We start from the raw sequence: 26,515 nt of genomic DNA on the forward strand, positions 1-26,515 counted from the left end.
AAGGTAATAGTATGGCCTCCCATTTATATTTTGTATAATAAATTTGTTAATAATATAAATATAAATTATTTTTCAATAAGTTTTATTTCTCTACGTAAACGTGCTTATTACGTTAGATTTGCAATATATTTCTACTTATATTTTTTTAACGGAATAAATTCTCAATACCTAATATTATCAATTTTTAAAAATCTCCGTCACAAAATTTTTTATACTAATTTTTATATATTGCGCGACTTAAACATTATTACCATATGCGGCATAAATCATTTCAGCTTGGCTTCAGCAGCGTTTTTCTTGAGATGCTAGGTGGATGAAATATCGAACATATTCTTTATTAGTTATGACTATCATGAACAATACTGACTTTTGAGGTATGTCACATGTCACTTATGTGGCGGTTTTATAATCATTAATGTCAACGCTTCAAAATCGCAAAAAAGCGAAAAAATATTTTGATTTAAAATATTGCTTACATCGATGCAAAACTTAAAGTTAAGAACTTCCTACTAATATATTGATCAATATGAGAAAAAATGACATACATCATTTGCATATATTTAACTGATACATTAATTATAATGTTAACATTATTAACTATAATGTTGACATTAATTACACAGTTTGAATCATTTTCTTTTTCTCTCTATCCCCTTCTTTTCTTCCTTCCTTCCTCCATTTCTTTTTAAATAAATCACCATATTTCTCATTTATTATTGCCGTCTTTAACACGTTCAGTGCGGGAACGTATATATACGTATATCTATGCGGGCGCCAGTGACTGCGGACGTATATATACGCAGACCCTTATTCAGTTTTAAATTTTTACAGTGGGGATAGTAGTTGGCTTGAGATGCAGTCACTGGCGCCCGCATAGATATACGTATATATACGTTCCCGCACTGAACGTGTTTTAAACAGGGTTGGTAGTTAAGCACGGTTGGAACCTACCTCTCTCGCAGTGAAAGTGTTAAGACCAATACAAATTTGTCTAATTCGCAAAGCTGTTCCTTTTACAGCTGATCCTTTTTTTCGTCTTTATTATTCTCTAAATAGAATAAAACTGTGTAGCGGTAGAAGATTGCATTTCTATTTGACCCATTTTAAATTGTAATCGATGTAACCATCTCAGGAGTATTGCATTTGATTCTCTTCGATTAGAAACAAATTGTTCTGCCATTCTGCTTGGTGGGAAATCACGACAGTTTTGTAAACGAACTTGCAAGTGCCCTGGTAACTGCAAAGAAATAAAATAAATTCGCCGATGCGGTTTATTTTTCAATTCTAATAATTTATTTTTGTTATTTTGTTCTCTCTTACCTGAACGTGATGGGAAAATAAAATGGCATTCCACAGAGGCAACAATTTACTTAGCAGAATAGATCCACATTCCAATAGAGCTTCAAGTAAGCTTAAGAAATGCAAGTTAAGCATTTCAGATAGCTGAAAAAAACATAGAATATCATTAAATAGTTTTCCTTTTTTAAATTTATGATAGTAATTATGATGGAAAAAGACAATTGAGGCATTTCTATAATCGATTCTTACGGCTTTCGAATAAGAAACGAGTTGCAAAATACACGGCGTTATTTTGCCCCAAAACTCTAATAAAATATTCATGGTGACATTATGACTTTCGCTGTTTGACGCGTTGTTCCTCGACATCTCCTCCAAGTACATTGTCCAAAGCTGAAGCAAGATGTAACATTCTGTTAATATAATTTTAGTATAGTTGATAGAAATTCTACAACTTAATGCGTAAATACCTGGCAAAGAATAAATGCGTGAAAAAGCGACGACATGTGAAGGACTGAGGTTTTTGATTGTTCCGGAAATCCTGAGAAAATGATTTGTATGTGATCTGCGATGTGGCAGGATACTTCTTGAGGTATCGGTTGCGCCAACGGAATCGTTGAACTGTGAGAATGACTGTTATTGTTACCGGTGTACATCGCTATGTGTGTGAGCGATCCCAATAAAAGCCAAGATAAAAGTCTGATGTGACCAATACAATCAACATATTCGCGAGCACTAAAACATGAGTTTATGAAAAATGATACATGTATAATTAATTTTGATACATTAGTTAGATTTAATCTTACTAACAATAATGATACAGTGTAGGTTAAAATGCACACGCAAAAAAGTATGATAAAAGTGAAAAAGTTTACCCTTGTATCGTAGATGGTGCGGTATACAACCATGGTAAATAACGTGCAACTGCTTTGTTCTCTCTATTATTGCCTCTTGTAATCTCTAAGGCTACATATTGAGCGAGGCCGCACTTTAACATTCCACCTAACGTGTCCTCGTTGAGTCCCGCTTGCATACCTTTACTATAACTCTAAAAAAAATTTTTTTTAATATATCCTTGTGAGTAGATAATTTCATTGATTGTTATACTCTATTTCACGATTTATTGTTTATTAATTTATATACAGAAAATATATATCACCTTGATCTTGCTTAATGTGTGAAAGTCAGCTAAGAAATCAAGGACATCCGACAATTGACTTTTTAAAGATTCAGAAGCGTTTGTATTGTAGATTGGCGACATGTCCGTTTGAATATTATTTTCCATTGTGATAGTATTAGGTAAAGATCCTCCGATATCCTGGGGGATATCAATATATTAAGGTACTGCATATAATAAGAATCATACTATATAGCTTCTAAATATATGTGATTCATTATTCTATTAATTATACCTGGAGTACAAATTGAAGAAGCAATAGAAAATTTGAATCTGGTATTGTAGTCTTGAATTTAATAGCTTGAACTAATTCAAACACAATCGTTCTGCCAAAAAAGTGCTTATCACGATCACGTGTAAATCCTCTATGACACAAATAGCATAGGTCCGTTAAATAATGATACTGCAATGTTGAATTTTGTATAGAATAACTTATCACTTTGGAGAGTGGATCCAGCATTCCCTGAAAGAATATTATGATTTGGCTCAATTTGGTTCCGCGAGTTAGACCCGCGTTTTTTCTGGATTTGCTTCCAATATTTCATGGACATTTAGTTTACATTATCGAGGAGAGGAACAAACTGATAAGGAAACGCACGAAAGTTGTTAATTAACAAAAATTTTTAATTAAACTTTTGATTGTGAATATGCAGGTTATAATATATAATATAGGTAAAGGCAACTTCACATTAAAAACTCTGGGAAACAATGAATAAAGTTGTACTCGTAATAGATGTAGCTCCTTAAGTCAATTTACGTGCAATATATGCCCCACACATACAAATACAATGTCATATTTTGTTAATTTCGTGTTTTTTGAAATATTACCGGTTTGTAATATTGCAATGTTACTGTAATATAGTTGCAAGCTTCTATAGCTATAGTTCTATTGTATAGCTATACACACCTTAGATTGTTGAATTCCTGGAACTTTCAATATAGAAATCATAATTCTCAAGAGAGGGGTGATATCTTCGATAGAAGGGAGCATAAGAACCAGCCTTCGAAATAATCCATCGAATTGCGTCAATAGACCGCTCCACGTAGCAACTCCAGGACCCAATCCCGCTTCCAAAGGCAAACAATCCAAGTAACATGCGATGTTATACAATATTGTTGGCAGCCGTTCTAGCGGTAATGACTTCTTCATATTCAAAGTCTGAAAGCGACATTTGTATGACTACGCAGTAAATATTGAGTAAAAATAACATTATGTTAATCTTATATAATTTCCCACTCAACAATGTAAGTGCAATATGTAGGAATCAGGGAAAAATATATCAGGAGCGCAAGCTTGCTGGGCTGGAAATCGAACTCGGGACCTTTCACTTGTTAGACAACTGTTTATTAAGCTACCTAGGCTTTCGTTTCGACACATTTCCTCTTGTTCTCTGATGGTTCATAATCGTAAAGATTATGGTTTTTTTAATCGAAGATAGAGAAACAATATATATTAAGAGAGAGAAACCTCTGAAATCTCTCTCGGTCGAGATAGCTTCTTTCGGGAGAGACATTTTTCGATATGCCTTGTGAGAAAGTGTGTCCACAACTACGTTCGTTAGACCCACCATTCAGCCGTAAAGATAAAATCACTCGTTTCATGTACTTCCACATAACCAGTGATACGAATTCGAGTCTGCCAGCATTTTTCTTCCTTCACGTACACAGAGATGCTTTGTTTGTCTGTGTGACATTCACACAGTGCATGTTGTCATGCGAATATACGGAGTGTCTCTGTGTTTATAGTGCAGGAGAAAAAACGCTGATAAGCCATAGATGGATACGTGTGCGTAATATAATATTATTTATATATTATATAAACTTATTCATAATTCGCAATCAGCCCAAAATATTTTTTTTTTTACCTCAAGTAATAGTTGGAGAGGTGCGATGGGATTTAATTCGTTAAAATCAACCAAAGCTTGGGCGACACTTTTGAAGAATTGCAACCTTGTCGTTTCTGCAAATTGAGAAAGATTATTTTTACTTAAAAAATTTCTAATTTATATAGGAAAAGATTTCTAATTTATATATATCCGTATGGATTCTTACATAAATTTTCGTAAACAATATGGATTCTTATACAGATTTCCACACACCATGTGGATCCTATGTGGATTTTTATTATCTTATATTGATTCACATAAGTTCCTACCCAGCAAACACCAAGTTTGAGTTACATAATTGCTAGTTATAATTTCCTACTCAACAATGTAACTATTGTACAACGCGTGTCACACACACACATTTATTTATTTATATACTAACTATACAGTTACATTGTTGAGTAGAAAATTATAATTAACAATTATGTAACTGTAACTTGGTGTTTGCTGGGTATGAATTTGGAAATCCACCTAAAAATTTTCAATAGGAAAAACCGCATATATGATCTGTTCTGGATGAAGGTTCCATGACCCATAAACATTAAAAAAAAATGATATCAGAAGGTTTGAAATTGAAATTTGGATTTTTCCGATCGAGAATGTTTCGGTGAATTAAAAAGTTAGGAAACGAAGAACTAGAATAGCTATTGATTTTGCTCAAATTTAACAGGAACTCGCAACTCGCGGTTGATTATAAATTGAAAAATTCAAAGAATAACTTATGAAGCATTATTGAGCAACATTAAGTAATGATATCCTTACCATTCAAATGTGTCTGAAACATTTGCATAAATACTCCATTAGGTGCTAATTGATGAAGGACGCATCTGAGAAATTGATGCGCTACGCTGACTGCACCGCCTGGTAGATGCATATTCGTTTCACTTTGCCAAGGATACATAGCATTAAGCGCAATCCTACCAAAACATCGATATCTTGTTATTATTCAACGACAATTAGTCTATAGGAATCCGTATGGATTCCTATACATATTTTCGCAAATATGGATTCTTATATGGATTTTCACACACAATGTGGATTTTTATTATTCTATTACCAATCCACTTATAAGTGGATTGTATGATAGTGATAATAACGGAAAAAGAATAGCGGAAGAAGAATAAATTCTTCTTTATTATTGATTTGTTCAGTAATTTCCTAGAAAAATATAATAGAAATCTAGGGAACAATTGAATGACGTGTACAACGGCCCAGTTTATCGCGCGCGCTGGTTCACAATAACTCGAAACTTTACGTACTAGTCCGAAAAATGACTTCAACCATGTTTTTCTACTCGACCTATGGTATCCATTTTATATGGTTTCGGGATGCGTTACGCGAGATATCCTGTATAACATTTATATGCTGTCTTTGCTAGATGCAAATATATCAGTTTAAAAATATATCAATATATATTTACTTAGTTACTACGCTGAGTATTTCTGGCAATAATGGTGCTGCTAAAGATGGTTCTCGATGGATAAACGTCCCTAGAGTTATTATACACAGTCCAAGTTCCTCGTCGGAATACTCTTCTTTGATCGTTCCACATTCTGAGCATCTATCGTAAACACAATCATCACCGATGCGGAATAAACTCTGCTTCAAATTGAAGTCTGCGTGGCATGCTTGTTGAGAGAAGAAGTCGAAGTTTTGTTGGACCTGTGGTCCAGACCTGTCAGACGAAAAAAAAAATTTACAAATTAAGATGCAATATTTATTTAAAGAAGAATAAAAAGGATGAGTTATTACGAAGAGATAAAAAAGATGTTGGTGAGAAAATTTACCAAGACTCCGTTCGCTTTGCGTCAGTGATCGCGTCTTGATCTGTGACGGTGCTAGTCATCTTTCGTGTTTTATCACGTTGAATACGAAACTGTTCTTTCGATTTAACTTTCTGGTCGTAATCCGTTATTTTGGAAACAAAATCTTCTGAATCAACCATTGGTGGGGACGATTCCAATGCCACCTGTTTAATCAATCTTCTCGGACTTGGTGATCTGCTCGAGTTAGCTTCATTGAATGCCGGTACGAGCGACGCTGACTGTGGATAGATATAAAAACGTAATGAATCGAGTAAATATCCTCCCTTTCTTCTTCTTGAATAGAATGTTATATTATAGCTTACATTATAGTCTATTATAGCTAATTTTTACTTAAGATAGTTGTTTTGTAAATTCATTTTATCATTTAATTTTTGCAAATTTCAACACCATATTAATGGAAACATCATCTACATATACATATATTATTAGGTGGTAAACTTAGTTCCTGCGGTTTTTTTGTTTAAAAAACTCATTTATTTCGACATCAAAAGCAAAAAATACATTAATCGAAATATTTTCCCTCGCTAGCTATACATTTTTCCCATCTTTCGGGCAACGCGTAGATTCCGCGACGATAGAACGATTGGTCTTTTGATGCAATCCATTCGTCGATCCATTTTCGCACATCCTCGTAATTTCTGAAGTGTGTATCCACCAAGCCGTGCTGCATCGACCGGAACAAGTAATAGTCCGAAGGAGCTAAGTCTGGTGAATACCCTGGGTGCGGGAGAATTTCACACTCGAGCTGCATCAGTGTTTCTTTGACGGCTTTGTCAACGTGTGGTCGAGCGTTGTCGTGCAAAAGCATGACTTTACATCGATTGCTGGCTACTGCTGGCCTTTTTTCCAACAATGCTTCATTCAGACGGTTTAATTGTGATTGATATCGATCCCCCGTGATACTTTCGTTCGGTCTCAATAGCTCATAATAAACGACGCCGTGCATATCCCACCAAATGCAAAGCATTGCTTTGTGGCCATGAATATTTCTCTTTGGTGTGGATGTCGATGGTTGGCCAGGGTCTACCCATGATTTTCTTCGTTTAGGATTATCGAAGTATATCCATTTTTCATCGCCAGTCACTATGCGCCACAAAAAACTCTTCTTTTTCTGCCTGGCGAGCAGAGAAATAGAGATGTTTAAGCGATTCGCAATGGCATTTGCGGTTAATTCGTGTGGTACCCATTTTCCCTCCTTTTGAATTTTTCCCATTGCATGTAGACGTTTGGAAACAGCCATCGGAGTAACATTTAATGCTGCAGACAATTCTTGGAGCGTTTGAGTAGAGTTTTTCGTCCAATAATGCCTGCAAATCGGTGTCTTCAAACTTTTTCGGTTGGCCTGAGCGTTCTTTATCATTGACATCAAAATCACCAATCTTAAATCGCTGAAACCATACTTGGCATGTTCTTTCCGATGGAGCATAATTGCCATAAGCTTCGAAAAGCAATTTATGAGCTGCAGCTGCAGTTTTTTTTCAAGTCAAAGTAATGAAGCAGCACATGTCGAAGAAACAACTTATCGCGTTCCATATTTAATCAAAAGAAAAAATAGCACTGCTCGCTTAAATGAATCTCTTCGCACTGAATTTTATTGACAAATGTCTAACCTCTAAAATGCAGCCAGTTTCAGATGTCAAAATAAATTACACCTACAACTAACGTCATCTAACTGTGAGCCGCAGGAACTAAGTTTACCACCTAATAGTACCAAAGCTGAGATAATTGAAATTAAAGTAAGCTCTATTAGGTGTACAAATAGATTCGGTGCTTTTACATTTATTGTGTGTGTATCTTATAACTCTATTTTAAAATTATATATTGCCTCGCGTTTCGCAACTTACAAGTGTGACCTTCCATCTTATTGGAAGTGTAATGATAACCCAAGTGTAATGATACATCAATCTTACCATATTTTCGGACGTTCCGTTATTCTGTTTTACAAGCATCATCGTGTTACGCTTTGCATCTTCATTTAATTTATTTGTATCTAAGGAGAAAGATTCAGAAGTATTATTCAGGTCATCGTTAAAAATTGGAAAAGCACAAAAATCCACAGTGGATATAAACCTTCGATATCTGAGATTTCCAAAGCTTGACATACGCGTTCAACTAAGCTGGAGAAATCTCTTTGAGGACCGACTGGTAGTAGTCGTTCCGGTGTCGGAAATTCCAGTTGAGAAATGCTACGTGGACTTGTAATATCGCTGGACACGCAAGTCTCGCTGTCTTGCTCGAATGATGAGTCTACAAAATTAAAGTCGATTTGGATTTTTCGGATCGTTATCTTTCCCCTAAAAATTTATTTTTCTCCAAAAAATATTGATCTAAATCAAAGTTATGACTTCTCAAAGTTGCATGGGTCTCCTATGTGACGTGTTTTAAGTTGGTGCCTAAGATGTGCTGTACTTTAGGGTTAAATGATCGAAAAAAATTCACTTACTGACTGTCAAGATATCCATTTTTGACAACGGCGATTCTGGAGAACCGTATGTGTCTTCGCATCTTAATACACGTTGCGTTGTTCGCGGGCCTGTACAAGCAATATTTATTTTATTTACCATTTACGCACTCAGAATGCAATTTTATACTTTATTACCAGAGCTGAGTAAATTAATTTTCAATTAACAAGGAAATCACGCATATTCGATGTAAATGGCCGGCCATTTAAAAGTTATTAACGGGAAAAGATTTAAGCGATAATTTGTATTACTACATGTATTGTAATATGAAATGTATGTAATATGAAATGATTCAATATTGTAGAGAAAATTTACCAGTAGCGCGAACTATTGTACCAATAGGTAATAAACGTTCGACCGTTGGAGTAGTCATCAAGGGTTGTGGAATAGGTACGCCAGTCGATTGTCCATTCTCTGTACTTATGACCTGCGACGATATAGAACTTAGCGCCGGCGAACTCGAATGATCGCTGTTCGTCATTGTAATCACTTGACAAGGTGAAACTGGCGATGTCGCTGTGATTGTGATCTGCTCCACGTGTTTCTGCCTGCCTAAATGTTTTGCGTTTGGTGATTCTGTATTAACGACAGTGGTTTTTGCGACAAGTGTCTTTTCTTTCTGATTTTCCACATCCCTCTCTGTCCCCTTTTCTTTCTCTTCATTTTCTCTCTCTTTCTCTCTGTCCTTCTGCTTATTCTCTTCCTTTGTCGATTCGGATCTGAAAGTTTAAAGTGTAACACGCAATGTAACTAGAAGAATAGCACAAAAGAAAGTATTAATTTTCAAGAAAAGACTTGAGTTTTACAAAAGAAAAAAAAAAAGAGTTTTGTTAGATTACTTTATTTCGTTTCCATAAGATGAAAAATGTTACCTTTGGATGTGAGAAATGCTCGTAGCAACAGCTAAAGCGCCTAACAAATCATATGGTTTTGGTGGAACAGTATCTCCATTGTATGGTAGTTGTCTTTTGGCATTTTTTACCGGTGGCGTAGATGTTTTAGGATGAAACTTGGGAAGTTCTTGCTGACCAGTTAGAAATGTGCTCGTTACCATCATTTTTACCCCTTCGTAGACGCTCCATTTTTTTTGAGGTTCTACTTTTTTAATTCCCTGAAGCAGAATAAAATGTTTTTATTCTTAAATCTTAAAACATTGTTAGAGACTGGTAATAAGCTATGTTATTACCTGAGAAGTTTCATCCTCATTTCCCAAGAACCATATAGGCTTTGCCACGGATTCTGTTCTCAGTTTACTAATGTTTCGATTATTCGGGTCGACAATCGCGCCCTTTCCGTCCGATATAATCGACATGCGTGGTTCTTGAAGGAATGCGTTTCTTTGAACCATATCATCTAGCTCTCCGAGAGATCCTCCACTGCTGCCATGTAAGGTGCTGTCAGATTTTGGGCTCTCAGGAATTGCGGCCAGCTCAGACTCCGTATCGTCCGCATTGACCGAATAGCTTCGCAAAAGCATTCGCAATAGCGACAAATTGTAACATGCCACTACTTACGTAAAGACAGAAACATGACAACACTAATATTATATAGCTATTAAGTATCATCTAAGAAGAACATTACAATGACAAAAGATTATTCCAAGTAATACAAAAGCTCGAAGGATAATTTCCTAGAAGTGATATCGGTAATGCTACTCGAGAACAAATATCTGGGTTTCTTTCACTACTTCTCGCTGCTTCACTACTTGAATAAATATGTAATCCCTCATCGTTCGTGCTTACCACGCGCAAGGGAAAATTCTTTCAAGTATGTATTAGTACAAATTTACTGACCTTGTTACAAAGTGTTTGTTGAAATAACGGCATGCTGGACCATTATTTTCCTCCCAATGGGTCTCCATTTGTCCATGCATTCCACCGGGGCTACGTTGATGCATCAGGCACCACAGCGAGCGCATCGGCGGAGTTTCCGTGTCGATTTCTCCCACAGCGTTTGTCGTCAAATCGTGTTCCACTCCGAGTGATGGTTGGGATACGTCTAAAGCGTCGAATTACAATTATTTTTGAATCTTTTAAATCTTACAGAATTTTAGAAATTTTACCACGAGATCTGGAAGGTTGCGCACCCATAACCACAGTCGCCGGAATCCTCTTGCATTGATGATGTTGCGTCTCGAGTGTATTCAACACTATCTTCACTAATGCTTGAAGCTGATTACACCATGGTTGTTGCCCATACTGACACTAAAATAGTTTAACCAATATAAACAAGTGCGAAATCATCCGATTAATTTATCTATCATCCGACTATATAGTTTTTTATTTCAAATATATCGTAATTGTTTTATTATATAAATAAATTCGAAATAATTTTGTATAAAAATACGTTTTATACTTAAAAAACTATATATATATATATATATATATATATATATACTACTCCAAGTTTTATACAGATTTATTACACGTAAGTTCATATTGTATTCTTTTTTTCTTCTCTGTTTCTCTTTGTTTCATTCATCATCTTACTGATCACTACGAGACCCGCTTTGTTCCAATGGGTTCACTGCGTGAGGAATTTGTGTGTCGCGTTCGTACGATCCATAAAATTATCGAAAAGGAACTGAATCTTAATTTTATAAAGAAAGTTGCTGACGATTAGCAGGGAATGATGCATGGAACGAGAAGTGTTTTTTCCGGCCTCGCATCGTTCACTAAACAATTCACTATTGCCGAGTGTACTGTATATAATATTCTATTGTTACTTTTTTACATATCTTCTTTTTACCTTGTACAAAATAACAAGCAGAGACATCAACCAAGATCTTCTAATGTGTGGCTCCAAATACCAAAGACTATAGCTCGGTGGCTGGTGATCGGTAGGTGGGGTAGTTTGTGGTGGACAAGGACAATGTTGTAATATTGCTAGAACCGGCGATGTCATTAATAAACCCATCACGTGATTTTGGTCTAAAAGTTGCGGCAAATTGGCGATGAAGACATTAAAAACCGGCGACAGTCTACAATAGTTTTGACATTTGATTAATTGTTAATTTTATAATGATTATATTATAAACATGCAAATATTTAATTGTTAATTAGCAGTAGAAATCTTACCTTAGACGTTGCGGAGTTGTATGGAAAGTGCGTTCAGTTTGATTGTATCCCAAAAGAAGATATAAATGTCGCAAGACTATACCCAGTGTTTTCGACAATGGTTTTTCGTCCGTTGGGTAGGCCTAATTAAATCATGTTGATACATATACAGGATGTCGCATATTAAAAGACTCATTGAAACATCTTTTTAGAAAAACGATTTAGACAAAAACGTTTTAAACAAAAGTTGTAGGGCCCAGAGGGGGACATCCGATGGTGACCATGTCTTTATTATGGATGGCCTATTTTTGATACGGGAAATCGATAGAGGAAAAAATTTTATGTTAAAAACATATAGCAACATGTGGGGTCAAATTGATCTCAAGTGACCTTGAGGAAGGACATCCATAATAAAGACATGGTCACCATCGGATGTCTTCCTCTGAACCCTACAACTTTTGTTTAAAACGTTTTTGTCTAAATTGTTTTTCTAAAAAGATGTTTCAATGGGTCTTTTAAAATGAGACATCCTGTATATGTGTATGCGCGTGCACACGTGCGCGTGTGTGTGGAGTATATATATATATATATATATACCCCACACACCCACACACACCCATGTATACGCGCATGTGTGTAGTATAGAATGTATTATGTTACAGTTAGTATTTGCTGGGTTATATCCAAGCACCTTGTATACCATACGATTTAAGCGAATGTTTTGTTGTGTGGAAGTGCATTACGATTCGAACAGATTAACAATTTACCTGATCTTGTCTCGAGAGAAATTGCATCAAGAGGAACACTAACAAGTGCATCGTTTCTTTGTCCGCTTCTTCAAGGTCCACGATTTTATGAGTATATCCCGGTAACGTACTAGCCTCGTCGACCATATTCAGTGAATGTATATGACCATCTGTAACGTTTGCTAACATTAATTCACATTTACAAATCGAAAAAGTTTGCTAAAAAAGAAAAATAAAATGTACAAATAAAATAATTTAGTAATTTAATAATTAAAATTAAACAAATTAAATAATAATTGAATAATTAAATATGAATTATTTCTAGATCTACCTAATGTTTCAGTATTTGAAAGAATTAACAATAAATAAGTATGCAAGTAAAGAAAAAAACATGCATATCATCATGTTTAATCGCAAAAATTAGTCGAAGCGATATAGAAGAAAAGAGGCCCTTAACTCATAATTTGCAGAAAGTGATAAAAACACTTTTAGCTGACAGAAAATTATTTTACTTTTTATATATAAAACTTTCCTTATCAAATCCAAAGATTTTCTATGACGAAATAATAATGTTGTTGTGGTTGATTAGAAATATACATTTTCGATCAAAGTATAGGCACTCCTTTCTTATAAAGCAAATGAACTAAAAGCAATAATTTTATAAGAAAAATGAGCTCTGCACTTGATATTATATGTTAGCAACCATTAATAATGTCTGGCGATTCTACGTTCTTACTTACCGTTCGGACTCATTTACGAACAATCCACGTTGCGATCGAATGTTTTAACTATCCTTTAATGGACCGTATGATATGAACGAGCAACATTTGCGCACATTTACCATCGTCTACTAACTACGCAGGCAAACACGCTACTCTACCTGGAATACTGTTATTAGACGGAGTAGACCCTAACAACTGACCCAATCCGAATCTCGAGCTCTTCCTTTTCAGGATGGGTGCAGAATACTGTCGGCTGTACACTTTTTCCTTCTCTGCATAAAGTATGCGGGAAACAAGAAAAAAAAACACACAGTGTACGAGATATAACTGGAGTGCATAAAAAGGCGAGGTAATGAGATGAGGATGAAAGTAACGCATACCTTGCTTGGTATCTTGTCGAGGTATCATCGATGCTGGTGCGGACATCGTACGTTTATAAGGCCATTTTGTGCCAAAACTCGCGCTTAGAGTTTTTATAGAGCTTGTCCCACTACCGTCAGATTGGGATAATGCTTCGTGCGCGCGATGCAACTTCTTCATGAACACTTCGCTATTCAGATCCGTATTCTTCAAATCTACAATGGAGGAACCTATTTAATGATAACATGCAAATATATATGATATAAAGTTGAATGTACAAGACAAGATTATACTTGTTGTATGTGACTGACCGCGCAAGTATGCGATATCTCCCGACTTCTCCAAATTGATCTGGGCCTCGAGAAAGAGTGTATCGAATCGATTTAAGAAGAATTCCCACGTCAGAATACGTCGATCGCTAAGACTATTGTGAAGCTGGTAAAGCGATTGCAGTACCATAGGACGATCCACGATAACGGAATCAAATTGTGTCTCCAGGCATAAAATTAACGACTGATAGAATAATATGAACTTAATACATGTAAACTATTCGTTCTGAAATATTTTATTAAATTGAAAAAAATGATACTCACTCTGATTGCTGTATCGTGAATAGTACCGAGATATAAAGTTGCACGTTGTGCAACATAGACGTTATTGTCGTCCATGCTTGTAATTAAATAACAAAATGCATTTGCTAATGCAGCTTGCAGACTCGACATGTTTCGCAATGGTGTTGAGTCCATGAACCTCGCAATTAACGTGACACGTTCGACTGAAATATTACAAAGTTGTCATTATTTAATCCGGAATATATAAAATAATATGTTATTCATTCTATAGTCTCTTTACTCTGTTATTTATTCTATATATATTTTGTATATAGAAGTATATCCTGTATAGTAGAACCTCCATATAAGACCTCTTTTTGGGAGATAGGGGTGTAAAACATATCGAGATTTTCTGTCCGCAATAGCGAAGTTGTTAAATTTCCGTACGTTTTTTTAATGAAATCCCAACTTTTATTGCATATTCTTGTAGCTTATTTCAAGAGCTTTCTAAAACATTATAATAAAATATTTTTCCATTAAGTACTGAGCTGTGCGCATAGCACAGCTATTAGCTCATAGCTCGACTGTCTCTTAAGCAACAGTATGGAAAAAATTGTAATGTTAGTGACTGTACATATGGAGGGAAAAACGGAGAATTTATATAGAAGTTCTACTGCAAATCTAAATAATATTTATCAATAACAACCTATAAAGAAAGATGAAACCGATATGTGATTACCTGCAACAAATCTAATGCGCCAATCGGAATTGTGAAATTCTTCTTGCACAAGCCGCCAAAAAGTGTCAGTGCCGCAAGGCAACGTCACACAATGCAATAATAGTGGGACAGTCACTTGCGCTATGTGAGAATGTTCGGCATTTAAAAGTTCCCACAAACTATAAAATACAATTACAATACAGAAATTTTCATTAGAATCTATTTTTTGCATATATCTTGTCTCCTTGACATTGCTCTATAAAGTTCCAGGTTAAGATTTAAAATACATACTTCCTTATCAGTAAGTTTTCCTGGCACCATATAAAGAATCCTTGATGGTCTTTTACCGCAACATTAAACGCATCGCCATACAAACACAACATATTTAAGCATTGTAGCATGTAATATAGTATGTCAGGCTTGTCAATCGTCATTATTTCCTGTGAATTAGGATTTTATCAGAAATAAAAGTCTCAACTAAGAATCAATAGTTTCACCAATAATTTCTGCGCTTTAAAAAAAATACTTCCTAGACTAATACATTGTAGAATTTTTTGTAGTACCTTCAGTAGTTTATGTATATATTGGAGATATTCCGGCAATTCTTCTATTGTAAAGCGAAACTTTCCTACAGAGGTATGCCAGAAGTCGTCCATTTCAGTTTCCGGGCTTAGGTTCACAGGTTCGTCGTCTTCACCTATTAAGTGAGGTTTTGCCACGCTCACCGTTGCGGTAGCTAAAAATACGTATTTGTAAAAATTTTGCTTTTGTACAAATATTAATCTGCTAATCAAATGAGTTTTCGGAATGAAGGAAACGTCGTCGTAACGAAGCTGTTACGCGTTATTAACCTGTCAGTTCCCAATGCACCTTCCAGGTGCCACGATATTTTTGACTTATAAATCATCGAAATAACATTGCTAACCTATAACATAGCTCTAAATGTTCAGTTTAGATATTAGTGACTCTAAAACAAGTTGTCAATACTGAATAAAAGCGATACATAAGCGAAAAATAACCTTTCAAACTTTATCATTACCACTTTTCTGAAACACTCAAAACCTATAAATTTGGTTTCCTTCCAGGTTCCAAAACATGAGATTTCCTAAGAGGAAACAGAAATTTGTGGTTTCAATTCATTTGGGAACTGATGGGTTAAGAAGTTACAATGAATTTACTCACCGACGTCTGTTTCAGACAGTGTAACTGTTCTTGCGACTGCCGACATGACTTTCTCCGTAGGTATAATAGCTGCAAGGTCCAGCTGTTCCGAAACTGTCTCTACTGTGGCTGTCATGATCTGTTCGAAGAACTGATATAAACGATCAAGATAGCTATTCCAATGACATAGATTAGCCTACCGTGTTTTGTGATCAGGCCGTGTCGTAGAAGAAGAGACAGAGAGAGAGAGAGAAGCACATACGGATACATACACAATTTATATAGTTTAAATGGCATGCTGCTTCATTAGTTGCGGGTTCACTTACAAAAAAGTATTACTGATAATCTCTGGAAAAAAATACTAATAATCACTAGTCAATACTTCAGTGATTTTCTGGCGAGTTACTGCAAGAATTAATTATTGCGATTACAGAATATTGTTTGCAGCAAAATTATGTTGATGCTAACGACATGAAACAAATTAGTAATGTTAGATCAATTTATTAAAAAAAAAAAATACCACTTTAATTGTTGCATTTTTTCATGATTCGATGAGTTTCTCAATGTTTTCAATGTCCAATAGAAGAATTCGTCTTTTAACAATTCTCAAGGAATACATTTTCCTATTGGATCGCGTTGTGAAACTTATCGAAAAAAATGTTGCATCATTTATTATGCCGACTATATAGGTTTTAATTACTAGGTGCAGTACTTTACATGTAATTAATTTCTGAAAAATACTTCGCACTAGTAATTATTTATCACTAGAGCTCTCATGTTTATCACTGTCATCATTATCACTTAATTACTCTATATTATTAATATCTCTGTAATTTAATTACTCAAAATCATTAGATATTAGTAATATAATTATTGAGATACAGTAATTTATTACTGACCAGCCAATAATACTTTTCTGCAAGGGTTGTGTGGACGATATGTTATATGCGACAAATGTTTTTCAACGTTTGCCTCATTGGAATATATTTTGTAGACATACAAAAACTTTCAATGAGACAAACATTAAATGTTACGCTAACACGTAAGGATTATAATTTTGGAATTTGCTTATGAAGAAACATACGTGTGGCATATGGACTAAGACACCGCCTACAGAATGCATTTCTGGCACCGGCATATTAATAACCACGTCCGGTTTTGAATCACTCTTCTTTGTCGTTTCTGGTGAACCTTTACGGCCATGATCGTCTGCAGTTTCGTCCACGATTGTCTGAAAGACGATAGATATAGTGTGAACCTAGTTGTTTTTCTTCTGTTACTACCTTACCGTACTCATTTCTATCCTATTAAATAAAAAAATATTTTATACCAAACATATAATTGAATAATTTAAAAAATTGCCGTAATTATAAGTATTCATATTACATTGCCGAGGAGATTAATTTTACAAGCTTCAAATTTTTTTTTAATTTGTTAAAATAGCTAGAAGAAATTATTCGAATCTAACTTATGATTAAACGTCAACAAAAGCACTTGGCACTCTACATGTATGGCATTTTTTGAAGTCTTTCACAGTGTGATATCTTTTAAAACATAAGTAAAGCCCAAAACAAAACTCACATTTTCTATATTTGTACCTAACATGTCATTAACTAAACGATAAGTGTTAAAGGGTTAAATTAAATTATTAATTGATTCAACTAACATCAGGTGGATATGCTAGATTTTCTGGTACTATATAAGTAATTAATTGCAGACACAGCTGGTGCCAAATTACTCTCGACTCGCAATAAGTACATTCAGTATCTGATACGTTGCACGTATGACAGCTATTCCAGTTGGACGCAACTATGGATTTCATCAAATGGCAAGCATCCTGACAAACCCATGTATTGATTCCAGTATGCTTATCTACGCCCTGAAGTTCCATCTGAATCAAATTCAAAGTTTTCATTGAGAAAAAAGTATCAATATTTGGACATGTAGATAACGCTGGACATACTTATTATTTTAGTCTTTAATTAAATATGAATATTTAAACTTTCAATATATATATATATATATATATAAGTTGTTTATAAGTTTGACATATTTTCTTCTCGGTATATTTCAGAAAGTATCCAATAAGAAAATTTAACTCCTGAGAATTTCTCAAAAATAAATTCTTCCGTTAAACATCTACTGTCCGTTAAATATCTACATGTTCCGTTAAACATCTACATGTTCTGAAGTGCATTGTAGAACGAAAGAAAATGGGTCAACTTTTATGTCCGCGATTATATGTATAACTACTATATTAATTTAACTCTGTATTAATTTCATTTTATATATAAATTTAGAGTAACTTTCTATCTCACTTGTTTCAATAATATGTCAAGCATGAGAATACAGCAGGATAAATTTAATTCCGCGTTCGTCATGAATTCCATATGCCTTGGCGTTGGTGCCATATCATCGGAAAGTGGTGTTGACTTGCCAGATTCGTTTTCCACGACGGGACCTGTATGTTTCAAGAATAAATTTAATTGCATCAATATTTGTTTGTTCATTATAAAAGTATAGAGATTTCAATGATGTTAATTACGCACATGTAACGTTGCTATCGCCGTCTTTCGTGGACTTGCTTGGCTTTAACTCTGATTCCACGGAGTTCATTGACTGCATGACAATGACTCCGTCGCTGAATATTGAAAATAGCTGGCTAAGTGGTATCATTATTTCTAGCATAGTAAGTGTTTGTAGCCAGTTAAGGGCCTGTTCTTGCACTTTTGCGCTTGTATTAACGAATCGTTTCGCGATGAAATTATACATCTTCTTCGCGTCAAATCCCAAAGGACTCATGTCCGGATCCAGAATCTTGCTACAATATGAGTTTATTAAGCTATCGTAAACTCAGAAATTTAAATATCTAAAGATTTCTTCGAGTATACACCTACCATAGTATCATTTTTAGCTCGTGAAGTTCGTGTTCGGGAACGTCATTCACTATCGCTTCCATCCAATGTGGCATTACATAATCCCATACATCGGGTGTGATTACTTCATATGGTACCAAACAAAATAAACGATTCAGACCGTCTTTCAAATGTGATGTCCGTGAAGCCAAAGTTTCCCTTCAGAATAACAAGCACATTTGTGTGATGATTTAATCCTGAGTAGGAAAATGTCGTCAGGGACATCAGAGACGTCACATTATCGTAAATATGACGTCCTCTGACATAATTCTTTTATTTGGGAATCATTCTCATATACTGAGAGAAAAATTTATAATATTTCGAATTACAAAGACATGGTAAAAAAATTATAGCCAGGAATATTATTTATACGGTGTCAGAAAATTATGGTCTATTTAGGAAAATTTGTTTTTAACCTTTTGTTTATAACCTTTTAACAAACAATGAGCGATAGTTGAAACTTTTTACATATTACTCAGGGACATGTGCTTGACAACATATGTGGAAGTCATTAGAGGTGGGTCAGTTAATTTAAACATTTACCATAAATATATTATTTATTGTAAATGAATATGAGTTCTCTCTCACCAATGTCCTCCAACTCTGACGTAGTCCGCTGGATGCGGTAGAAGACAAGAAATGAATACTTCATAATGCGTTTTCATAACTTCCGAAAGCCAGCCACAAACATATTCTGTTTTTAATTTCTCGAGAGCGCTTTCCGCTTGGCCTGAAAGATTTGCAATCAATCGAAAAATCGATTATGACGGAAGAGGAATGTTAAAATTGATTCGAGAACGCCAGTGATTTATCATTATATTATCGACCTGGCGGCGACATAGAGCACAATAAACGCACACAAACACATCAACAAATTTGACATTTATCGTTTCGAAAGTTTATCGTGCAATACAGCAAAAGCTCTCTTTAAAAAGAAGAACATTTAATCACAAACTTGGAATGTGTCAAGTCGTGTGCAAGTATGTTCGATATGTTGCGTGCAACTTTTGATGAATAAATTCTCGAATTAATATTTCCCCTACAAATCTAATCTGTAATATAGAGCAGAGAGAATTCGGTTAAGTATTTTCGGCCTAAATATCTGCTTAACACTTTGCGGTCCGTCGACGGCATAATGCCGTCGCGCTCGTTTCGTCGTTACGGACCGTTGACGGCATGGTACCGTCGCAATCTGACAGCATTTGTATTATCGATACATTGAAACACGATAAACATATGATGATTTTAAATATTAACATTTGTATAAAAAGAAAAAAAAACAAAAAAGCGCGGCTAATTTCGTATTATGTCTTCGATAAGTTTAAACACATTAGTCAAGTGTTTTCGGGTGGCCGCGGACTGCAAAGTGTTAAGCAGAGCGGCTTTCATATTCATGTATTTCTAACATTCCTCTCGAACATGATATAATCTAACGTGTTTGTAGTATTACAATGATTATATAAAAAAAAAAAAAAGAAAAAAATGAACTTACATAACGATATATTGTTCACATGTTCAAACCGACTTCGCTCTACCTGATTACATCTAACTACGTCTACTTGAGTAAAGTGTATATATGCAAAGTGTTAAATTACCAACAGAAAAGATAAGGTGCATAAGACTTTTTTTAGTACCATCGAAAGAGTAGGCAGTGACATGAAACCAATGAAATAACATTGATAATAAACGGCCCAGTATTTCAACCGGGGTATCCTCATTTGGAGTACAAAGTCCGACGAGCAACCATACGCCGTATCTGCCAAGTAACTGTCGTTCTTCCAGACTCGTGGGATCGCAGTGACCGCCAAACGTGCTTCCTACACCGCCACCAGTACTACCTCCGCTACTTCCACCTCCTGAGAATCCTGTACCGCCTTTATTACTAGTACTACTACTTAACTCCATCATCTCCCTATTATCAATACTTAACGATTCGGCTTCCTTCAGTAAACTGTAAGGTGAAAGGCTTAAGCTGAGCCTTACGAACTAAGTGACAGAATTTGCTCGCCGATAGATAAAATCATGTTTCACCTGACAATTGCTTGAACCATATAGGTTTGTGTTTGCGAATCTAGCTGCGAGATATGTGGGAGTGCCGTGTGATAAATATGATCGCCGCCGCGACGATTATTGTGACGGATATTGTGACATTGTTGACAATAACGTATAGGGTGATTTCCGTTATAACTCGCGCATTCTGTCGAGAAACAAATGCTGATGGCTGATTTATCCGCCGCTCTGCAATTCTAATCTCAACAGATCAATATTAGCATCTCTTATATATTCGACAAACATTAATGTAACCTTGAACAAATTCTAACGCACTTACTTTGTTCTCACAGATCATCGATACTTGTTGCATCGGATGCAGAATGTCATAGAACATCTGATTCGGATGTTCCCGGTGGATCTCGTTTGCACATTCGATGCAAAGATAAAGCGGTGGGGGAGATTCAGTAGCGAAAGTGATAGAGATGCGATGATCGTAACAAACCTTACCAGCTTCCGCATTTCCAGCATTTGGACAGCTATCCCGTTGACACACGAAGGGAGTAAGATCATCTAAAATGCAGACAATAGTTTAAAAGTATTATAGTTCAATAATTAATATAATTAATAATAGTTTAATAATTAAGATAACAGGCAAGGCCCGCGTTGCATTTTAAAAGTATCTGTAATTCGATATATATTTAAAATACTCACTGGCAAATTTTACCAATACAGCACGGCGATCGAATAAATTTGGATTAAATGACGGCCAGTAATAGAAGAGCAATTTTGCTGCTGATGCTTTTGCCGGTGCGGTACCGTAAGCGACGACGCAGAGTATGTCTTTTACCACCTCCGGTTTCAAGGCCATTAGGCACTCCAGCAATTGGCAATGATGCGCTGGAGGAATGTTTTTATTTTATCTCTATATTGATTCAACACGCTTTCTCATTTCAATGTTTGAGAAACTAAATGTTTACTGATACGATTTATTAAGCGGTAATTGCCTGGACAACATATCATTCAAATATACTGAACTTATACTAGACGTACTATAAATGCATATAACGTATTGATAATATACCATATACTACATCTTATATACAGAATTGGGTAGTAACTACCCAGTAAGCAAGAAACGTTAAATCAATTTTTTGAAACATTGATTTTATAAGCATTTTGACATAATATTTTATAAATATTTTAAAACTATTACTTGATAATATTATATTCTTAAATATTAAAATAGTATAGAAACATTATTTTTAATGTTTCGATCAAACATTGTTAACAATGACGTTGTATGCAACATTAAGAATTATACATGTATTACGCCATACACATTTAGATCAGTATCATAGGCCGGTATTCAAGTCTTATATTTAAGATCGTCTTAAGTTTATCTTCAGATACTCTACAGTTCATTTTATTGGCTACGAAACATCTGAGGATAAATTTAAGACGGTCTTATACAAAACGGGAAGTTACGAGACATTCAATTTTATCTATTTTTCGAGACACATCACAACTTGTTTGCTTTATTCGACCACAACAAAAACTACTAAACGCATGTGTTTGAAATTTTATGGTACGCCCTCTAGAAGATTTAAGTTTAGAAACATCCATTGCCATTTGATACTACTAGTATCATCTCTATGTCAGATCGAGAATTTTTCAAACTACCCTCTTATTGTTGCGATATTCCCCAAATTTACCTATTAAGGTGCTGATCTCCCATTATTTTTCAAAATTTATCAAACAAGTTTTCTTACATACATACATGTAACTTACATACATTCATACTTACATACATTTACTTCCATACATGTAATAATAATAATACCTGGATTACTGGAATATTGAAACACCATCATTATTACAGCGGCCACTGATTGACTAGCAGCATTTTCGTCACCAATTTCGATTTTTCTTGCTGGAAGTTACAAAAAATGTATAATATATAAAATTATTTTATCCTATTCCTAGCTTAATATTATACTTTCAGCTATTACTTCAGTTATCACTGAATCCAGTTAATAACAATACTATTAATAATAATTTTAACCACCCTGTCACAATTAAAGTGCACTAACTCAGCTATAATCGTCAGTTACTGACTTCAAAATCAAAGTTAATGTAATAATTAAAAGATAACGTTGAATAATATTGTGTTGACGACTTTAAAAGTTTAATTTGGAAATTGCATTAACGACGAGTATTACACTCATTACTAATGACTACTGAAGAAAGTTATCGACAACAAAATCTTCTTTTCATACTCGTCTATTCTTCCTCCTATTTTAAGACGGGTTGTGCTTATTATTATTAACTGGATTCAATGACAGTTGAAGTGATGGTTGAAAATATAATATTAAAAAATAAACTTACTGATGGTGAATGGTAAAATGTAAAAACAGAGATAATTAACAATCTCTTCATGAAGCTCCATGGAAAGCACCGATATCGTACTGGCAGCTAGATATGGTATATTGTCGATCATATCATGATCAAGGAATGGCAACAGGCATGCTAAACACTGCAATAAAGCTTTCCCAAACGCTGGAAAATAAGTATTATTTTATAAAAGAAAGGAATTCTTTTCCAAAAGAAAATTTCCACAGAGCGATCGACAATTTGTAAAGTGTACAACTACCACTAAAAATAATTTAAATCCATAAATATATATCAACTATATATATGTCAACTATTATTTAAATTTATAAAAACAGCAACAAACCTTGCAGGCCAATATGGATTAACGGTACTACATCGATCAATTGAGTCAGTGCATTGTAAAGTTGTTTGTAATCCAAATTCGGATATAACGCCATTCGTTCTCCATCGAATTTCTGTGACTTGATCATCTCGAATGGCGCTTCACGTACTTCTTTTAATAAAGCTAAAAGATGTTTAATAATTTCAACGAAATCGAAAACCAATATTGGGCTGTAAGGAGCACAGCACGGATATTTTAATCCCATTTAATATTAGTAATATCAAATTATAAGGAGGGTAAATTTTTGTTCATCGTATATGAAATGTGCCGAACTTTACTGAGTAAATGAACATGACAATAGCTTTCCACATATGAACCGATTCTTGAGTTCTGGTAATATTCGTTATTAATTTAAATTTTCTGAAAACTCTTACCCCATTACTGATAAAATGAATAGGCAATAAATTAATAAGTAATAACTGTTAATTAACGATTATAGGAAAAAGTAGACGTCTTAAAGTTAAACCAAGATCACCATTGTACAACTTCCTATACAACATACAACTTTTATTTAGTATGTTTTTTTGCATATTTTCAAGATATTTGTTTGTTAAGATTAAAATGAATCGCCTCATATTCGAATAATGCTTAATTTTCTACACACAGTGATGTTCGATTTCGAATCAATCTTTAAAAGAATTGATTTTCTCTTGATGAAAATCGATTATTTTTAATCGATTATTTTCAATTTTAATGTGATTCTTTCAGAACAGAAAATCGATTCATATCATATACAGAAAGAGCTCTATAACTGGTCAATAAGATGCTGTTTGCGGCTGTAATAAGATGGGTAAAATAGACTTTTATATAAAAAATTAAAATTACTTTGGTTTGGAAAAACCATCTTACGATTTTTTCTGTACCGATTTTCATATAATCGACCTTTTTTCATTAAGAATTTATAGTAATCGATTTCACTGGTTTCAATATAAAATCGATTTTCATAGCGGCGATGGAACATTCCCTTCTCAATGACGTCATTGATGACGTCCCACGCTGCACTACAATATGGCAGCTTGGGTCAGAACCGCTACAGTTATCCTATTTACTTCTCGCAATCGGTATTCACAAGTGGGAAGGTCCAATTTCTGACTGAGACCGTATTTTTCGCAACATAATCAGTAGTCATTAAATTGCTTACTAATTTCGTTAACAATAGAATAAGAGTTTTCTCACAAAGGATTAAAATTAATAACGAATATTACTCGGGCTCAATGTCAGTTTGTACATGGAAGGCTATCATCGCGTTTGTTTATCAGATAAAATTCGGTGCATTTAACATACATAATGAGCAAAAATTTATCCTCCCACATTCATATCGGTAATTTCACATTATTAATATTAAGTGGCATTAAAAAATACTGTGCTCCTTACGGCCTAATATTAATAATTATTCTTCCACATCGGAACCCTTATATATTTAAATTTAGAAAACTAAAAATGTTAATTTTACAATCTATCGATTTGTGAAATATCAGAGCGATAATTTTTTGAAAAACAATGACACAAATAACTACAATATATGGAAAAGCCAATTCTTTAATACTTACATAATAAAGTTTGGGAAAAGTACTTCAATGTGTTTGCAATGTCCAGACCAGAAGGCATCGGTTGACTACCATGGAGCAATCGTTGGTAGTAATCATGTAAACTAGTCAACTTTAGACTATCTGCAATTTAAAAGTTTTTCAACATTATGTTTGAAAAAATGTTTATTTTCGTTTTTTATTCTTTTTCAAACGTCAATCTTTTTTTATGAACATTTCTCTCACATCTTTACGCTTTGATATTTGCAAAACAGTTAAACTTGCACATATACAAATTATTTTTTCAACACAAATATCAACGTACGATTTGTAAATGTCTTCTATAAATTAAAATTTTGATCATAGATGTCATTTTATGAATATATCTTAGAGAAATTTCCGTGTCGAAACACAAAAATATTTCAGTATCTTAATAAAAACTTCTACATTTCATAAGAATTTTGGGTGAATATTTTCTTACTTCTGACGTTATCACTCAAGATTACTGTGATGAAAGACCAGGAACATTAAAATAATTAAACGGTTTATTACATTAAACGGTTATATGTAAAATGCAAGGCAACAGAACTGCAACAACAGAAAACTACTATGTTTTACCTTCAAATTTACAATCAAATAAAAAATTTCCTACATATTCAATAAATCAAATTAAAAGCACATTACATTTGCTGATACACTAAGTCTTTTTATTCTTTAATTATATAAATACAATGAGTAAAAATATGTGATATAAACGCAAAAAGAATATAATCAAGAACAATATAATCGATAGATTTGATTATTTGATAAGTAGAAAAAATAACAGCACGTAGTGCCTGTAAATAATTACATGCTGCGAATCTCGTCCCCATCGTGTATGTAACCTATAAATGCACTATATATACAAATACACATTCAAATCACGATAATGAAAGTTGAATTTTAATAACAAAATTCTATGCTGTAATACGTAAAACCCACATAATTTGTCGGTTTAATCAAGAAAATTGTTGCGACAATATGCCCAAACAGACATACGCAGACTCACAACCGAAACTGTCTGAGCTGCGAGGGCGACTGGGGATATGCGCGCTTTTCCTATTGATCCGTTTGCCGAACAGCTCGTACGATACTGCGCGTTAAAATCTTTCTCATTCCTCGTCATATTGGGAGTACAAATTAGTTCGGTCCGTTTTCAAAAGATGGCAGTACGTAAAAACAAAGTGTCAATAGAATGCGAATCGCACAATGTAAGGACATAAAATGTAAATATTTAGCAGATGGCAACACATGCTTTAAGATGATTGGGCCACAAAATAATAAAAAAAATCGAAATTCTGTTGCCTTC

At 34.4% G+C, this 26,515-nt stretch overlaps 1 protein-coding gene across 6 annotated transcripts; it reads right to left on the reverse strand.

The window, feature by feature from the left end:
* Positions 1–65: 65 nt before the first annotated feature.
* LOC106751079 (protein unc-79 homolog) lies at positions 66–26,285 on the reverse strand. 6 transcript variants are annotated; one of them, XM_014631889.1, is made up of 46 exons: positions 26,018–26,285; positions 25,192–25,307; positions 23,603–23,764; positions 23,254–23,424; positions 22,709–22,798; positions 21,580–21,765; positions 21,206–21,438; positions 20,908–21,122; positions 20,511–20,827; positions 19,465–19,606; positions 18,859–19,035; positions 18,511–18,782; positions 18,280–18,422; positions 17,628–17,852; positions 17,046–17,192; positions 15,983–16,112; positions 15,364–15,536; positions 15,092–15,240; positions 14,822–14,979; positions 14,125–14,306; positions 13,843–14,044; positions 13,552–13,746; positions 13,330–13,443; positions 12,471–12,619; positions 11,725–11,846; positions 11,396–11,627; positions 10,710–10,851; positions 10,441–10,645; positions 9,834–10,110; positions 9,520–9,758; positions 8,963–9,366; positions 8,629–8,718; positions 8,256–8,432; positions 8,096–8,175; positions 6,147–6,403; positions 5,780–6,034; positions 5,122–5,276; positions 4,339–4,433; positions 3,381–3,632; positions 2,709–2,936; positions 2,456–2,614; positions 2,172–2,344; positions 1,767–2,031; positions 1,549–1,689; positions 1,321–1,443; positions 66–1,237 (listed from the first exon to the last, which is right to left on the reverse strand). In XM_014631889.1, exons 1-46 carry the CDS (start codon positions 26,080–26,082, stop codon positions 1,049–1,051), a joined length of 8,373 nt encoding a protein of 2,790 aa, XP_014487375.1. In that variant the 5' UTR covers positions 26,083–26,285; the 3' UTR covers positions 66–1,048. The 6 variants fall into 6 exon arrangements, with proteins under 6 accessions (XP_014487375.1, XP_014487355.1, XP_014487345.1 ...); XM_014631869.1 differs by having other exon boundaries at positions 20,472–20,827; XM_014631859.1 differs by having other exon boundaries at positions 13,825–14,044; positions 20,472–20,827.
* Between the last annotated feature and the right edge of the window lie 230 nt (positions 26,286–26,515).

This window comes from Dinoponera quadriceps, unplaced genomic scaffold (assembly GCF_001313825.1).
Source record: "Dinoponera quadriceps isolate SergipeBrazil2010 unplaced genomic scaffold, ASM131382v1 scaffold46, whole genome shotgun sequence".
NCBI classification, from domain to species: domain Eukaryota; kingdom Metazoa; phylum Arthropoda; class Insecta; order Hymenoptera; family Formicidae; genus Dinoponera; species Dinoponera quadriceps.

Excerpts from the sequence above, each read along its gene's own strand:
- LOC106751079 (XM_014631859.1), bottom strand. The coding sequence starts at position 26,082 with ATGTGTATTTGTATATATAGTGCATTTATAGGTTACATACACGATGGG. Across the intron at positions 18,783-18,858 it reads GAGCTAAAAATGATACTATG|CAAGATTCTGGATCCGGACA; the intron begins GTAGGTGTATAC and ends CTCATATTGTAG. Across the intron at positions 17,193-17,627 it reads ATCTAGCATATCCACCTGAT|ACAATCGTGGACGAAACTGC; the intron begins GTTAGTTGAATC and ends ATCGTCTTTCAG.